At 38.3% G+C, this 17,633-nt stretch overlaps 2 protein-coding genes across 7 annotated transcripts; both read left to right on the top strand.

Moving 5' to 3' along the window:
- Nucleotides 1–1,403: 1,403 nt before the first annotated feature.
- Nucleotides 1,404–10,065, top strand: LOC113667678 (poly(U)-specific endoribonuclease-A-like). 5 transcript variants are annotated; one of them, XM_089185008.1, is made up of 7 exons: nt 1,404–1,678; nt 3,790–3,965; nt 7,426–7,577; nt 8,223–8,316; nt 8,529–8,671; nt 9,076–9,371; nt 9,744–10,065. In XM_089185008.1, the coding sequence occupies exons 1-6, from the start codon at nt 1,626–1,628 to the stop codon at nt 9,367–9,369; spliced, it is 912 nt and encodes a 303-aa protein (XP_089041134.1). In that variant the 5' UTR covers nt 1,404–1,625; the 3' UTR covers nt 9,370–9,371; nt 9,744–10,065. The 5 variants fall into 5 exon arrangements, with proteins under 5 accessions (XP_089041134.1, XP_089041136.1, XP_089041135.1 ...); XM_089185010.1 differs by having other exon boundaries at nt 1,408–1,678; nt 8,238–8,316; XM_089185009.1 differs by lacking the exon at nt 1,404–1,678 and adding an exon at nt 3,516–3,649 and having other exon boundaries at nt 8,238–8,316.
- A 2,864-nt stretch (nt 10,066–12,929) lies between these two features.
- On the top strand, nt 12,930–16,862 carry LOC149038381 (uridylate-specific endoribonuclease C-like). 2 transcript variants are annotated; one of them, XM_089185005.1, is made up of 7 exons: nt 12,930–13,004; nt 13,463–13,576; nt 13,730–13,902; nt 14,911–15,056; nt 15,700–15,778; nt 15,984–16,120; nt 16,515–16,862. In XM_089185005.1, the coding sequence occupies exons 2-7, from the start codon at nt 13,518–13,520 to the stop codon at nt 16,788–16,790; spliced, it is 870 nt and encodes a 289-aa protein (XP_089041131.1). In that variant the 5' UTR covers nt 12,930–13,004; nt 13,463–13,517; the 3' UTR covers nt 16,791–16,862. The 2 variants fall into 2 exon arrangements, with proteins under 2 accessions (XP_089041131.1, XP_089041132.1); XM_089185006.1 differs by having other exon boundaries at nt 12,986–13,004; nt 15,984–16,130.
- Nucleotides 16,863–17,633: the final 771 nt, after the last annotated feature.

Here is a 17,633-nt window from a genome sequence, read left to right as displayed (position 1 = left end):
ACTCGTTTCCTTAATTTAAGTTAGAACGTTTTCCTTGTTTCAGTGGAAATCATGACACAATTCGATCAACATGCAACTCTTTTTCTTTTTCCCTACCGCGAAGCATGATTCTCCATGTTGTGGGTAGATAATAAACGTCGATATAGATCGATTACGAACTCTTTCCTGACGAAAGGCTAACGCTCGAAACTTCAGCTTTGAAACTCTAGATCTTAAAGGGGGCCAATTTACGTAATCAACACAGTTGGTAATAATTAATTACCCTGTTATACTCTCCCACCGACGCAGCACCATAGTTTCTTCAGAAACTTACCCCCTTTTGTTCATTAGGATAATTATAAACTAGGAATTGCTTCAAGTAATCAGTAGAACTGAAAACCTCAAGCATTGAGCACGAAACTGTAACTAGCAATTGTTTCAATGTATCTGGGAAATATTTTCATTCAAAATGATAAACCAGTAATGGAGTGGGGGCATTTCACCAGTTTACTTGGCTTACGGGCGTCAAAAGTCGCATTTCCCGTGGGCTTGAGACTTGACATTTTCTTAAAGGATACCACCACCTACCCCTTCTGACGACCACGCTTAGCTCTCGATCAAACCTCGAATGACAAATTCTTCTTCCAGTCAGGTATTGGTACCCGTCTATGAACAAAACTACACGATAAATTAAAATACGTTGACTTCAAAAATCTCATTAAGGAAAGGTAAAAATTTCTCCATTTTGTTCTGACATCTTTTCGATGCGAGAAATAAAAATTGTAGTTAAGCAAAAGGAAGGCGGAAGGCAGACAGAGCTAAAGAATAATTGCAATATTTTAAATTAATTAAGCTAAATTCCACAAAAGCTGCCATGCATGAACATGCTACATTTTGAAGAAATGAACGAGTGTGAATTGGGCACCGGCCAGAAAATTATAGATTAGACTGGCGAACTAGTGAAATCATTATTAATTATATCGCTAAAAAAAAAAAAGACTTAAAACCCGAAGAGAAACTAACGGAACATATAAAAACTTGAGCCCCTCCTAAGCAGGACGAGATCAAATGATCAAAATTTACGCAGGCCAATTTTTTTCAGGTTGATCCAATTTGTTTTCAAGTAATTTTTTTAAAGCCATAATAATTCCTTTTTATGCAGATAGTTCAGTTGACAACCATGCATTTGCCCCTTGTCGAGGAATTTTAAAATACCAAAATGTGACATGCGATACCGACCTGCGAAACCCTATAACTGTAAGAGTAATCGATATCTTAATGGCTTCATGGTTGATATTTTAAAGCAAAAAGGACAAGTCTTTTCACGCTTGGATTACATAAAGAAAGAAAATCTTAACTATGTAATACTCTCGTACTTGTGTTGGTATCAGAAAAAAAAAAAAGGAAAAAAAAAAACTAAAAAAGGACGGAGACCACCTTACTTCTTGCGACTGCATGGATTGCATTAATATTGTTTCTTGTCAGTCCCTAAAGCCTTCCCGCTATGGACCAAAGCAATTAAATATTCATGAAATGATGACATAAAAAATGGTACTAAGCCGAGCGAAGGAATTTAACCTCCAAATAGTCGGTGGATCAACGAGCAATTCATAGAGCTCTGTATCTGGTGTACGAAGAGAGTTTTCATGGACTTGAAAATCTTCGTTTTCATTTTGCTGACTTTACCTTACGTCGCGAGGTAGATTTTTTTTCTTTCATTTTGTATTTGGGCGGGTTAGCTACAAAATGGTTAGAATGGAATTCATTACGCCCCATTTGGGAACTTTTACACAAACACATGCATGTCAGTGAATAATGTTGTTTACGGTGATACCACCGTCCCTTTACAACTGACTTTTTTCTTTTGTGCAATGCAAATTAAGCCACATTCTGAACTCAGTTGAGTTGAAAAAAAAATTGATTTTAAGTGCCACTCTCATTATGAGCAGTCCTCTCGAAAACAGGTTTTCTTTCATTTTTTGCCCACGAAAAGGTTTAAGACATATGTCTCAAAAATAGTTTAGTTGTTCTCCACTTTTCTTTCTTTGCGTCGCCACAAGTCAAAAATGATTTTTGGCCAGACCACCCGTGTGGACAGCGATCAAAAGTGCAAATTTCACAGATTTTGTCCAGTGCGGCGAAACTCCAATAATGTAGCTCACGGAATTATATCTTGTTACAAGTTATAAGACGTATTCATCAGTTAGTTCATAGACAAAATATGGAAACTTCACTTGAAATATTTTTCATACCATCGTGATCAGAGGAGACCCTTCTCCCTCAACTTAAATTTGCATATAGAAAATTCACCAACTTGTACGACAGAATTATCAAAATGCAGGCGTTCATCGGGTTAAAAAAGCATGCATGTAAGTGCATAGTTTATACATCAATGAAGTCACCAATTGCCTCCAACCCGCGAATATATCTTTAAATTTCATCCACCAACATCTTAAAAACAACGCAAATCCATGTACTTACTCAATTGCGCTGTGTCAAAAATCATTTGCATAACTCTGAAAACTGTTTATCTTCTACGTTGAGGATTTTCGGTTTTCATAACAACTGAATGGAAAATAGATGCCGAGTTGTCTTAAAATGTTGCGTAAACGTGATCGGTCGCAACGCTTGTGCGCTTGCGTGATTTACAGAGTAAACAAAGGTGATCGGAAGGTGCCTTCTAAATAATTTTCGTGGAAATATTAGGTCATGAACTACGCAGAGTGTGGAGAAGATCAAAATTAAAGAATAAAATTTGACACTCTGATCATTGCAGACATTGCGTAACTTAAAAGGACACACAAATAAGTTGAAATACGTTACAATGTTATTTACAAAACAACGAGCCTACGCTCAAAAAGAATTCTTGCAGTTTCTCCGAGATTTAGCACACAGAACGCGATGAACTAGCCATTCTTTCGGCAAATTTGTTTCCATCATTAATTATTTTACGCTGTTATGGACCACAACGGTTTTGAGCGACAAACTCAACATTTCTCTGGCACCATCAGCTGGACAAACCTAGCTTGATGTATTGTGTGACGAGATTTTGCTAAATTGTTCCCACGTCATACGACTTTGTTTCGCGGGTATAACCACAAGTTATTGTGACATATTAGAATCGAAAATTATTAGAATGGAGTGAAGAATTTTACACTTTAATGAGAATTTTCCTCTTTGAAATTGGTTATTTGTTTTATGGAAAGCAAAGATTGTTGTGGCTGCGGGTATTTCAGCCCTGATTTCTGTCATGGAATGCCGGGTCGACGTATCGGGTCCTTTGAAGTACTACCAGCTATCCAGCAAAATCCTTGAGTGCGGTTAAACTTGTTTTGGTCCAGTCGTTTTGGCTTCGAAATGGAAAAAATAAACAATTTGTCAAACATGTGCTCTAAACCCTTTTCGTGGGCAAAAAAAAAAAAGAAAACTTTTTTTTTCCGACGAGAAGTCAAGAGGACCGCTCGTAGAGTGTTCAGGTGGCTCTCTCAAAAATCAAAATCTAAAACATTAAAATATTGATAAGATGATGCAACCAGGAGAGAAAGGATATTAGTTAAACGAAGTCAGTAAAGGCAAGGCCAGTCACAAACTTATATCTGGTGTACCAAGAAATGAGCGCCAATATCAAAATCTTCATCTTTTTCTTACTCACTTTCCCATTTGTCGGAAGGTAACATTCTACAAATGTGTAAGAAGAGAGAGAGGTTCATGAGGTTCTCTTGAATTGACTATTTACCGGGTTTAACTTAACTTTACGTAAAGACTTTCTTATAAGACACCTCTATCAAGGAATTTGCCTTTACATTCTAGATCAGTAAATCTTGGAGCCGCTTGCCAAAATATGTGGAACAATGCTGTAAATAACTTGATTGTTCCTGGAGAATTAACTGTTAACCAGGTCGCCAACGGAAACCAGTTGTTCACCGTGGTACACGGAGGAGGAGGAGCTGCAAAACTCGCTTCTAATGAGTTTACCCGATTCCGAGGTAATTATAGAATAAGGTGTCTCTCTGTGTTTTGCTTCAAAGATACTTACCATTGACAGAAAAAAGCACTACGATTCAAGTCAGAGCTTTAAGACGTGGTCTCTCCAAAAGCTGTCTGGTGTGTTTCGGGTCGAAAAATCGATTTCTTTCAAACTTTGCTAAGGAATCTATCTTAGTCTACAAGTAATCGATTTCAAATATAGCAAAATTATTTTTTTCCCTGAGCGAAAATCGCTTCAGCGCTTGAACGCCCACTTTAAACAACACCAATTATCAAAATTCTAGTTTGAGGGTTTTGTTTCGTTTCGCATATTTAGATCAACCCTTTGTAAGAACAAAGCACATAAGTTTTGTTTCTTTAACTTTTTTTCACTAAATATGTAGTTTTTTTTTTTATCTCGGCTCAGCCCAAAATTTCAACTTCTTCCTCACGATATTTTTATTTCGACTGGCTACAGTAGAGTAGGAGAGCATGGAAATATAAAAACATGTTGTGGTTTCGGCGGACTTTCAGAATAGCCGGCCAATAAACTCGCAGGCGCATGTTCAGATGTATCCAAAATGACGGGCCGTAGTATCAAACGTTCACCGGACGTAATCGATAATGTCCAATTAAATACATTTTCTTCTGCTGACATTGAATATAGACATTTCTTCGTTTTTCTTTTTTCCATATGCGGCATTCAGCTTACTTACTTTTCATGTTTGGAACGAAATGTCGTTACAAATACGTTTTTACTTTCCAAAAAATTATATAAAAGTTACAAATTACTTTTCTGCTTTTTCCCTACCCATCTTACACTGATGGCACACCTGATTGCTTTCTTCAAAATGGCGAACAGATTTCCTTTTTTTGGGAGTTCTTTTGCTTGGATTTGCGCGAGGTTTTCGCCGTCTTTAGAACTTAATATTTGGCTCCCCTGCTCATACTTAAAAGAGGAAAACTAGTCAGCTTTTGGAGAAAAATTCCCCGCTTCAAACCAAGAGAAATTGATCCAAAAACAGGCTATTACGAAAGGACAACCTCTGAAGGAGAGAATGCGAGGACCACTTTTTGGACTCGTTTGTTACTCAAGCAGAGATCGAAGGATTTGTAGTGGCACTGAATGGCAATTTCCAGACAATATATGGGAGATTATTGTAGTTATCAGGGGTTGTATTTCCCCGCATGAAACCTCGAAAGGTGTCTTACATTTTGGTAATGGTAAGTGTATTGAGGTTCGATTATCATAATTAGAACACCGCCTTTTTCACAAAGTTATCATGAACGCTGCTACCTAACTTAAATGTTATGATCGCACACAAGCCTTACTAGGCGGCAACCATTTTTAAAGGGCCCGAAAAGCTTGAATAATGAGGATATCCGCCATTTTATCTTTGATTGTTGCTAGTAATGTGTACGGTTACACTGGCTTTCTTGAGCAGTTGTTCATCTGTTAGCGTGGCATACTCTACAGCTAGCTCTTCACTATCGTCAGGCTAAGCGTCATCGCTGGAGGGTTTCTTGCCATCTGTTTGCTTTCTCTTCGCTGCGAGAGGCGAAAAAAAAATCCCTGGATTTGAAGGTTTGAAAGTCATTCCATTCTATTAAACATTCATGTGCCATCGGTGTTGCGAGCTTTGCACATATCGTTAGCTACTTGTGTTTTTTTTGTCTAGTTAGCTACTAGTTTTTTTGAGCAAATCAATAATCCATCTGGTTTATTTGTTTTTTTCTAAAGAATATCTTTTTCCGACGATTTTAGGCTAACTTATAGTTTATAAACACAATAGAAGGGACCTTTCAATAAAGCAGTTCTCGTGGGGTTCTTAGGGTTGAATTGAAAGGACTGCACTTTAAGTGCTGTGAAGATGAACAGTTTCTAAATGAACGACATGAAATATTCTGAATAAACCTAAATCTTGTCATAGCTATCCTGGCCTCTGAAGTTTTTTCCCCTTTCTCATTAATTCAGGCTGATAAACAAAACAATAGGTCACCTAGAACTTTCGGCGGCTCTCTTTTTCTAGATCAAGGTGAAGATTTTTCTTTACTAAATGATGTTTTATCTTATTGCAAGTCATAAAAAAGCTTTTATGGACTCGAATTGCGTGTCAATCATAAGTTGGCCGTATAAATTTCGTTTACCTTTGAGACCGCTCCATGTGCATTGTTAGTTCAAATTTTCGAAAACTGCGCGCAATTTGTTGACCGGCTATTCTAAAAGTTTGCAGAAATTACAACAAGTTTTTATGTTTCCATGCTACTCTACCCATTTTTTTCGCCAGTCTGAATAAAAATATCGTGGGGGAGAAGTCGGAATTTTGCGCTGAGCCGAGATAAAAAGTTGCATATTTCTGGTCATGGCGGTGGCTTCAAAGTAAGTGTCAAACAAAAAAAATTTCAGTGAAAAAAACCGTTAAAAAAACAAATCTTATGTGCTTTGTTCTTATGAAGAGTTGATCTAAATATGCGAAACGAAACAAAACCCTCAAACTGAATTTTGTGAAAAGACGAGCTCGGCAATTTGTGCTACTTTTGATAATCGGTGTTGTTAAACACAGGACCGCTTTAAAGGAGACTGCCTCTTAACAAGCCTTTGAAATCTACGTGAGAGGAAATAGCGATGGATATCTATTCATTCACCGTCAACATGATTAATCTACAATATGTTTAACCAGATGATCACGAGTAGTAACCTGACATAAGTACTCGGTTTCGGAAGGGGAAGAGAAACTGATCGACTTGCTTTTATCATGTTTATTGTTACTTTTCTCTTTCGATACAAGTTACCACAACAAGAATGTTAGTTTGTGGATTTGTTGTAGTTTTTAGTTTGTTTTTAATCAAATAGTCATACTCTCATTTCAAACTAATCTCAAAAGATTCTGCCCGAGCGTTATTAAAAGATTATTTTGGAACAGTATTCCGCAATTAACCAGAGACAAACCATCTAAAAAGATGTTTAGAAAAGCACTTTTACGCTAGTACCTCGCTCAATACTAATGAAATATCAACTCTTTGGCAATTTACTGAGCTATTTTTATATGTTTTCCTTAACTTCTTTTACCAAAAAATTACAAGTCTTTTGTTATATTGACGTAACTTATGGGGAACGATATTAGTTTATCTGGACCTGCCCCTCTCCTCTCCTTCATATACAATGTGACTTAATCTAAGTGGAGTAGTTTTGTATTGTAAGTCTTCTTTCCTTTCCTTATCTTTAAAAAAACTCCATTTTTAGATCAGGATGCATCTCGAGGTATTAAACACCGTAAGATTGTAAATCAGTCTTTAAAGTGCAAGCAGCAATGCAGTGCAAGCAGCATTGCAGTGCATTATTTGATGAAAGTATTCTCTCATCTTTGTGAACGTTTAAAACGGGTTCAGTTCATACCAGTATTTCTTTTGGTTGCTGTTAGTAAACGTTTGAATGGTGGTCAATTCCTAACTGATCACGTATATTATGATTGCAAACAGAGATATTGGTTGATTACCAAGCTGTGCAGTTTGTTCTCAATCAGCAACATATAAATAACTTTATAACTGAAGTAACCCAACCAGGAGGACCTATGGAGGCTGCACTCAATTATTTATTAACTCAGCCGGCGGGATCATTGCCTGCAGGCGTGGTATGTCTTTGCATTGTAGAACTATTCTTTTTTAAAGGAGTAAGGAGTAATGTGAGTCCTTTAAGACGATTCCTACTTCAGCCCTATGGATCTTACTGTATGATGCTCTTCCACTGAGCAACAAAGAACTCAATTGTGAGCTAACGAGATAATTGGTGTTCCATTCCACACGAGATCTCAGATTTTTCTCGAATACTTATTTCAAAGGTTAAATTACTCCCTCGCCACTGAATTTCGCAAAGAAAATCACGAAACTATTCTGAGGAGAGCGGAGTCGATAATAAAACCCAAGTTGTTCACTCGTCTAATATCTATCAAAAACAAATGTTCCTTCAATGATCTGAAATACTTCCTCAACTGTTTCAGTGGCCCTTAAATATACCAAAGCACAAACAACCCCAAACCGAAAGGATGATCTAACTCCTTACTAAGTGTACCTCTCTTCTTGACGGTGTATTAAAATTTCGAATTGACTCAGCATAAAGGAAGATGTCATTAGTCTTGTCACGACAAAAAGGAAAAAATTAAAAACTGAGGGCCCATGAGAAATTGGAAGACACATTTCAGGATCATTTCTACCTCTTTTCGTATCACTTGTAGTTAACTCAGTTGCCTTGATCGTTCACTGAATGATACCCCTAATAGTTCATACCCTTTCAGACAACCTTACCTCAGTTCAGATGCGTCTTGGAAGATTTATGGTTTAGAAACACCAATGGCTTTAGAGATGTCTTTGTTGGTAAGTGCGGAAAATAATACAGATAAATAAATAGTCTTAAGTGGTTTATCGGCACATTACCCGCCAAAGAAGGGCAGTGGGTCCTAAGCAGTCTCCGAAAGCACTTAGCTACCTGACAATCTCGTTTATTCCTCGACGGATTTAATTAACATGATACAGAGTTACGTGCATCCATATTCACCAACTTCTGTGTTCACAATTTTGTTTATCAGGTCATAAAGTAAACGCCAACGATTACAATGGATTTCACAACTGGTACCAGTTTTTCCTAGAACAAGGGAGAAACCCAACTCAGACGACGAACATCTGTTTCAAACAGCCTCCGGAACTGCCGGCTTTCGTTGGAAACAAACGCGTCAGTTATTTCATTTAGAGCAAAAAAACTCTACCTGTGAAACCCATAGGTTAAGCTGATAATGTGCTCAGTTACTCTACAAGCAAGTTCATTTCTGGGCTGGCTAAACAAGACACAAAAGTGCCTCCTCCTAAATTTAGATTTAATAGCTTCCTAGCTTAGTTTATGGTTCGTTGCCTTTACAATTTAAAAAAGAAAGAAGGGTAAAGTAATTGTTCAGGAAGTACAATTTGAAGTCAGTTGTTCAAACTATTTCACGGAGGAGTGGAATTCAAAAGCGTACGGCTGTTTACCTGACATGGTTTTGCATTACACTGACGTGATCCTCATTGCTGCCAATAGCCTTAATTTCCACATTGTAAAGGGAAGAACACTTAGTTTCTCTTTTACCTTTTCATCTACAGCCGCAATTTTTACGTGACCTCTCATTCACGTGGAGAGGGGCGACCAAAGCACCAGCGGGCAGTAGCAGCAGCATGTTCGTTGGAACCAGCCCATCGTTCGAATTGGCCTTATTCACCACTTGCTTCCTTAAAGGACGCGGAAATGCTGGAGGAGCAAATCCACCTCCGGGACCGAACAGGATAACCAACTGTGATTGCACCATTAACGATAATGGGGTCAGTAGAGTAGAAGTTAGGACCGTCGAGAACCAGAATGGCGAGGTCGTTGCAGCTGCCCCTACAAATGTCCATTAGAAGTAAGATTACCGTTCAGTGCTATAACTAGTGGTTTAGTAAGAACTCTTAATATAATCAGGAGCAATTTGTGAGGGTTGAAGTTTCCCCTTGCAGTATCCCTTGGGATGAAGGATATCGTTTTCGTTGTCAATCGATTACGGTGTGCATCGCCTCTCTTATCACGCAATGTAATATTCCAAAGCGTATAATGTCCGATAATGAAGATGAGTTGGAAGTCATGTTCCTGCATTCTGTTCCGCACAAGCCCTCTAGCTGTATCAAGCTGGACAAGTGCAAATTGAGAACAATGTAATTCTCGGAAACCAATACCAGTAACAACTTGTCATTTCGTGTATTTTAGTTAAAATAACTTACGACTTCTTATTTTTAAGATAAACGGCACACAAAGATGACAGCCGAAACCCTTGGCAAAGATTTCCGATTTATTATGAACACTAAATATCAGAAAACTGGTAGTCTGTTCCGGAATCTCGTTCAGCAGATACGAGCGAAATAATAGGAAAATATCCCTTGGTGGTTGCACACCGCCATTCCTTACCCGCCTGCTTCTCTTGCTGCTGCTGACCGTGAGCCTGGCATCAGCTGCACAAAACCAAGAACCCACTACATATGGGCTGCTAACAAAACTAATAAATAATTTATGACCTCAAACCAGTGATAAAATAATTAAATATTTGGCTCCTGACCAGTTAAGAAGTCTTTTTGTGTGTCTATTTAATCCCCTGGGTAAGAAAAAAACCTCGATTTCCAATTTTCCCTGCATGAAAAGTGATTACATGGTAAATCCATCTATTAAATTAAAAAATACTTGTAGCTGTAAAGTATTATTAAAACATAGCTAGCAGAGCCGCGCAATCAAATTCAGTATACGTAACCGTGCTCAAAATCCCGATAGTACACGCTGATAGCGTGAGCAAATCACTTCGCCAGAAATTGTTTTTTTCGCGCGAGCGGCCATTGTTAGCGCGGGAAAAAATAATATATTTCGCGACAATTATGGTGCAAACAGAGACTTGGCCCACCAGTCCCAAGACGAAGACAATTTTCCAACCTTTTCCCTTGGGCTAGAGTTCTTAAATGAGGCAGAAAAAGAGAAAAAAACAACGGAAAAGGAGACTCGGCATCAGCGCCGTCACGATTCGCTTCACTTCACTTGGTATCTCGCTTACCGCGAACAATCACTTCAGATATTGTTGTCCGCTTTTCGCGTCGGATTTGATGCACAATTCCACCGGCTATGTTATAAAACAAGAAACAAATCAAGAAGCTAGAGTTGCCCTCGGCTATTGCCTCGGGCAACTCTTACGCTTCTTTCGTGCTCTCCAAACTTCCCACGTGCTCCATAACTCAATAGTGCACGCTAAAGCATGAACCAATTGTTAACTGACAAATTTTGGTCTTCATCTAATCACCTGGGCCAAGTTGTATAAAGGGCAGATCACGCTATGCAACGGATAAATCGCTATCCAGCGGATAAGTAATAACAAAACGTATGGCGTTTTCCACCGGATAGAGTTTTATTCAGCGGATAGCTTTATCCAACCTTCGAACAACCGGGGCCTGGTGAAAAAGTAAGATATTAAGCTCATTTTCTAAAACCGCCTGTAGACTATCTAAACTGATGCGATGAAAACAACGAGAAAATTAGTTGTATCAACTTAAAAACAAAGTAGTGCACACGAATCGATTATTTAGAGAAAACTGTCGCACCTTCTACGAACAGAATACTCTCTGACACGTTGATTAACCTTAATTGATTGTAAAACACTTAAATATAAAATTGTAAAGAGATGACTGTGGTATACAGTTTCTTTTTCAGTTTCTTTCTCAGAATAGTTTTCATTTCCGGACTAGAATGTCCGCCGAAAAAGTTTATAGGGACACTTGGCCATCAGGAACGACAAACAGACAAAAGGGAAGCTCAAAGGAAGAAGGATGACCACAGAAGGCTTCCTCGTTCAGCTGATTATTAATTACGATTAAATTGTCGTACCATAGACCTTTGAAAAATAATGTGATTGCTAGAACTTCCTGTCTTTTATCCTCCCTTCCCTGTTCTTGTTTTTTTTCGCGAGTCGTTTGAAAGAATCTAAACATCGTAATTGAACTGATCTTAAGGCTCTAGTAAAAAGTGAGTATCATTTCAACTCGAGGAGTTGCCCCCCAGTGACAGTTATCTATAACATAGGGGCCTAAGCATTTCTCTGGTCACAGAGATTTTTTACACTTCTCTCATTTTTTTCTTATTTCTCAGATAACAGAAACTTACTAGAGGTCTGTGATTTTTGGAGCTCTCTCATTGAGCATTACCAAAGCAAATAATGGTTTGTGGACGCAACGATTGGCCCTGAGCTGAACACATGTGAAATGTGATTTTCTTTATACATCAAGCTTGGGATAGCTGTTGTTAAAGATTGGTTTACATCACCCGAATAAATGCCAACTATAAAATTTTATAGAATTATATGTATGAATAAATTAAATTTGAGCTGGTATTTGAAATACTTCAAAGAAATTTAAAAGATTTAGCAAAAATATTTACTCATATTCATGATCATTTGACAATACTTTTAGTTATTATCTAATATTTATATTACAATACTTTTAGCTACGATAGTTATCACGAAGTGTCCTATTTTCTTACATGTAAATACAAAATTTAACAGGTAAGATTTTAGATCTAGCACCAGGGAAATGTGCAACCAATTTCTGGAGAATGAAATCATGGAATAGGCCAGTCCGATAAAATGTGTGAGTTCCTCTATTTTATAAAGAGAAATTCAACAATCCTTTGAGTGAGCAGCGACGAAAACATGACCCATCTTTCTGGATATTGATTTGTGATATTCGTAAAAAATGAACCATACCAAGTACGATATTTTCACCACCAATTTCCCAATGAACTACCTGTCCGTTGTAAAAATAAGTAAAGTTGACTGAAAACTACAATGTTATGTGCCATTCTTTCTTAAATAAAAAGTTTAGTGTCACTCTGTCACTATAAGGGTACCTAGTGTCCAACATTAAACTCTAAAGTTTAACATCCACCCTGTGTATACAAAAAGACCCCAGGTTCAAAATCATGGCTAGGACACCGTCAGCGTGAAAAATCAGTAATTGGTGTAAAAAATCTGACAATAGAGTAAAAAATCGGACGGTATTGTCCGGAATCAAACGCTAATGTCCGTTTTTAGACGGTTATATCTGATTTTAGTTATAGCGTCTGATTTTAAACGCTGGTATCTTATTTAAGACTCTAAAGTCCGATTTAAAATACTAGTTTTGATGAAAGGTCCTAGGTTTATAGTCAATCGATATCTATGGTTGGTTATTTTACCAAGGGTGAAAGTTACCCATATTTGAATCGTAGGGTAACTTATGAAAGGCTTATTATTTCGAATTCATTTCATTTCTCAGTGACTTTTCATTTTACAACGCGCCAAACCATTTAAATATTAACCAGTCCTAACACTGTTGTATGGGTGTAACAATGTGACATTTTTTTGACATCGAAACTTCACTTTTTTGATCACAGTCAGTGGGTGACTACTAAACCACCATGTAACACTGTTAAAAAAATATGGAATACCTGCACAAGCTAGATAGTGTAACTGAAATAAAATCCCTGGATGGTAAGTAGATCATATTATCCGTACTTTGTTTTCCGTTTAAACCGTGTCTTTATGGGGAGAAATGTGACTGAATTTATCGAAGTTGTCATATCCATCCAGTTAATCAATACGTAATAGCGCTCGTTTTAGTTCATGATCAACGAAAGGCTGCGTATTCCCTCTCGATATCATAGCTGCTTTGGTAGTTACTTCAAGACAAACGAGGGAAAAAAAGGGTCATTACGGTTTATGGGAGAAATGGATAGTTGGTAAAAGTCAATCGATATATATGGTTATTTTACCAAGGATGAAAGCTACCTGTATTGGAATTGTAGACTAAAAGGTACAAGTAAAGGCTTGTTATTTTATGTCATTTCTCAGTGACTTTTCGTTTTACAACGCACCAAACCATTTAAATATTAATAAAATGACGAGACTATAACATTGCAAGCAGCTGAGTAGGAATTTAATTTTCATAGGAGTCAGGAAAGGCAAGGACAGTTCTCACTCGCGTATATCTGGAGTGCCAAGGAAATGAGAGCCGATATCGAAGTCTTCGTCTATTTCTTACTCACCTTCCCATTTTTCGCGAGGTAACTTAGTCTACCGTCTTTTTAGAAGAACTCGTCAAATGTGTTGCCTAAGCGTTCAATATTCAATATAACTGATAGGAACAATTTCTAGAAAGTTGGTGAAAAATATTCTTTTCGGCACTTCAGTCAAAGAGTTTGTCTTTTAAACTTCAGATCAGTAGATCTCGGACCCGCTTGCCAAAATATGTGGAAAAACGCCGGAAATAACTTGATCGTTCCTACAGAATTAAAGGTTGATGCGGTGGCCAACACAAAGCAGTTGTTTAAGGTGCTTCCAGGAAAAGGAGCTGTAAAAGTCAGATCTGCTGTATTTCAGCGATTCCGAGGTATTTAAGGTGTCTTTGGTATCTTTTGTTTCAAAGCGACTTTCCAGTGACAGGTGAAAATCTATGGGGAGCCATTTGTGCCAAAAATATCGATCGCTGTTTGTCTCTTATAAAAAGGGAAAATCTCATAAAGACACGCTTGTGAGAGCAAAAATATAATTTAAAGGCGATAATGCGACACGACCACAAACGCCACATGGGAAGTCCGTGCCGGTCGGTCTTTGTCTTTATTGTCATTTCAATGTTCCTAATCAAGAAAGTAAGTAAGATTTGATCGATACATCTCTGCTTGACAAGCGGGAGACTGGTTCAAGTTAGAATCAATAAGAAATCGATATTAGCAATAACGATTTAGTTTTATCACTAGCGATTGATATTTTAGCACTAACGATTGAGTTTTATTGCTAGCGATCGATATTTTTGGCACAAATGGCTCCCCATAAAAATCTAAGATACAGTACACATCAGGGCCTTTAATTAGTCGTGGTAATCTACTTCCTGTGAGGAAGTGAAAGAATGATCGCAAAATCTATGCATCTACTGAAGACATAGTTGGTCTACAATATCGCTCTGCTCAATAACCAACCTATTGTAAGTAATTTATTTCTACAGCAGAAATGAAACTCAAGGATGGACTGTGTGGGCCAAAAAAAGGAATCAATTGTAAACGTTTTTCCATTTTTATGAAATTACGACTTAAAAAAAAACATTTTACAGAAAAATCTTATCTATAGGCCAAAATAGCCGAGAAATTAATTGGCAGTGCAAAGTTGGGCCGGGAATGTTATAATTTATCAAGGTAACTCAGGTTTCTGTAGTATTATGAGAAAGATTTACAGCAATTATTACGTTTCCTGCTTCTTAGCTTAAAATCGAGATCACGTACGCTTTCAGAGAAAAAGAAGTCTCAATCTAAAAAAAATGGAAAATCCCTTAGATTTTGATGTTTTGAAAAAACGCGATTGGGTCAGGTGGAAAATTGTAAATGTTTTCTATAATTCCAAACAGACTTGATGGTTGATTACCAAGCTGCATATCCTGCTCCCACTCAGCAACATATAGATGACTTCATAACTGCGATAACCCAACCAAGCGGACCTATGGAGGCGGCATTCGATTATTTAAAGCAGCAGGGGTCATTGCCTCCAAGCGTGGTATGTGTAGACCAGTTCTTGTTATGAAGAAATATTTTATCCATGTGCCCTAAACATGTGAGTCCTTCAAGAAGAGTCGAACTTTAAAACTTCTGATTTTACCTTACGACGCCCTTCCAATGAACAACAGAGAATTCGTTTATGAACCAATAAGGTAAGGGACAACGAAGGGTGGGGTAGGTGGAGATCACATGGTATGCAAGGGAACGGTGAGGAGATCAGTTATCGCCATGAAGAGGGACTTTAGAAAATTGCCTGCCAATTAGCTTCCGAGGGGAAGGGGGGGGGGAATCATGGAGAGCCTGGGGGGGGGGGGGTATCAAATAAATTTTATGGTAAAACAACCAGATTGCCCCACACCACCACCCGGGGGCTAAATAATGACCGTTCCCTAATTAAGGTAACTAAACGTGAGGGCTCATGAGAAGTTGATGACGATGACTTGACATCATTTTGCATGGTCACCGTCCCCTGCATTCAAAAGTGTAAGGAGCAATTGATCGAATAAATTTTTTTGCTGAGGGTTAGTCCCCTGTTCGCTCCTCTAACTTCATAGATTACATTCCATCTATTTTCGTATCACGTATCCTCTATTCCATTGCTGTTCGTTGAACCCCTCTATCGCTATGAACTTTACTTTTAGACAACCCTACAACAGTTTAAAGGTGTTTTGAACGATTTATGGTTCCAAAACAGCAATGGATTTAAACATGTGTTTGTTGGTAAGTACGGAAAATAAAATAAATAAATAAATGGAAAGTCTCTCAAGGGTTATGTGCAGATTATCCGCCATGAAAGGCCTTGGTAATAGGGTCTTTTCAAACAGTCCCCGATAGAACTAAGCTACCCAGCATTCTTCGATAAATGCAAAAAAATATTCCTGCAGTCATCCATACCAGATTCTGTGTTCACGTTTCTGTTTAACAGGCGATTTAAACGCCAACGCCAACACTTTCACTGGATTTCACAACTGGTACCAGTTCTTGCTTGAACAAGAGAGAAACCCAACTCAGACGACGAATATCGCTTTCAACCATCTGCGACCTTTCGTGGACAAGAGACTGGTTAGTAGAAGTAACCAAAAAGGTTGTAAAGCTATAACCTTCCTGCGAACCTTAAATTTCATTCCGATTGGTACTCTAACTGTGTTTGTAACTGCAATATTGATTGATTGATTCATTCATTTATACCGGCGTTAAAGGAAGGCGGTGTGGGGACAAGCGTACAGTGTCGACCACACTATTCTGCTTGAATGTTCATGTCACGCTACTCTGATACTTCTCGATAAAAAAATGTTTTTACAAGTGTGTGTGCTAAACGACAAGAAAAAGGCCCTAAGAGAAAAGTGCTTCGAATTAATTGACACCATGAACATTTGTGTGCCCTTGACAGCCCATCGCTGAATTTCAAATACAAAGCGGTAAATACTAAGTTTCTCTCTGACATTCTTATTTACAGCCATATTTTCTTCGTGGACTAACATTTACATGGAGAGGGGCGAACAAAGCACCACAGGGCAGCACCAGCAGCATGTTCGTCGGAACCAGCCCAGCATTTGATTTGGCCATGTTTACTACTTGTGTATTGAGTGGACGTGCGGCAGGAGGGGGAACAATAGACTGTGTCTGCAAAGTTAAAGGCCTAGGGTTGGGGGAGAGCACTGTAGAATTTACGACCGTCGAGGACCCACTGAATAAAAAGGTCGTCACAGCCCATCCAAGAAATGTTAAATAGATGAAAGGTTGCCGTCTTGTATTACTGCACGGGATTTATCTGGAGCAATAAAATTTAAATTTAGACGATAAATGTACGAGAGAGATGTCTGACGAACAAACAGTACACAAATCAGCATGAAATGACTCTCATCATTGGTAGACATCAGTCGAGATCTGAAGCCATAAACTTAATGTGTTTTCGTCATCTAGTGGCCGGTATCTGGAGGTGTCGCTTCATTACAAGTTCGCCCCAGCCTCCTTTGTTAAGTGAAAATATTTTCCTACTGCTCTAACCTTGCAGAGAAGTGGAACGGAAAGACAGCGCTGACTCTCTCGCAAAGCGGTCTAAGATAACCATTGAGGAAAAATTGCCTCAATTAATAGAGCTGAAAATTTCAAGCATTGCAGGATTATGTAATTAACAATCGTTAATTGAGAGTACCCTGACAAAACTTTGATGTTCAGCTTATTTGACAAGGTGCAAGTCGTTGCGACGTGCTTGTGAAAAGCTTATTACTCGGAAACAGGGTTTGCTTCTTGGCTCAAATCGCAGTCAGATTGGTGCAAACACAGCAGCGACTTTTTCGTAAAGCGAAACACGTTTTTCTTACTCAGACCTATCATACCTGGTGCCTAGCTTAGAGAGACTGACCTATGAACGGCATTAGGAACATCTGGAAACAAAGTCTACTGCTCTACTCACACAATACCAAGTGTGTAACCTGCATTATCATCCATGTTGATTGACGAAAGTAAATCGCTTGAAAAGGTGACAACGTGACAACCGTAGAACAGTAAAGAGGGCATCGAAATATTTTTGTTCGCGCGCCTTCATTCAGTGTCTGTTGACTAGTTCCCTCAT

The sequence above is a fragment of the Pocillopora damicornis genome, chromosome 10 (assembly GCF_964200805.1).
Source record: "Pocillopora damicornis chromosome 10, jaPocDami1.2, whole genome shotgun sequence".
NCBI classification, from domain to species: Eukaryota; Metazoa; Cnidaria; class Anthozoa; order Scleractinia; family Pocilloporidae; genus Pocillopora; species Pocillopora damicornis.
The sequence above is the reverse complement of the archived record's forward strand: the minus strand, read 5'-3'. Positions and strand labels throughout refer to the sequence as shown.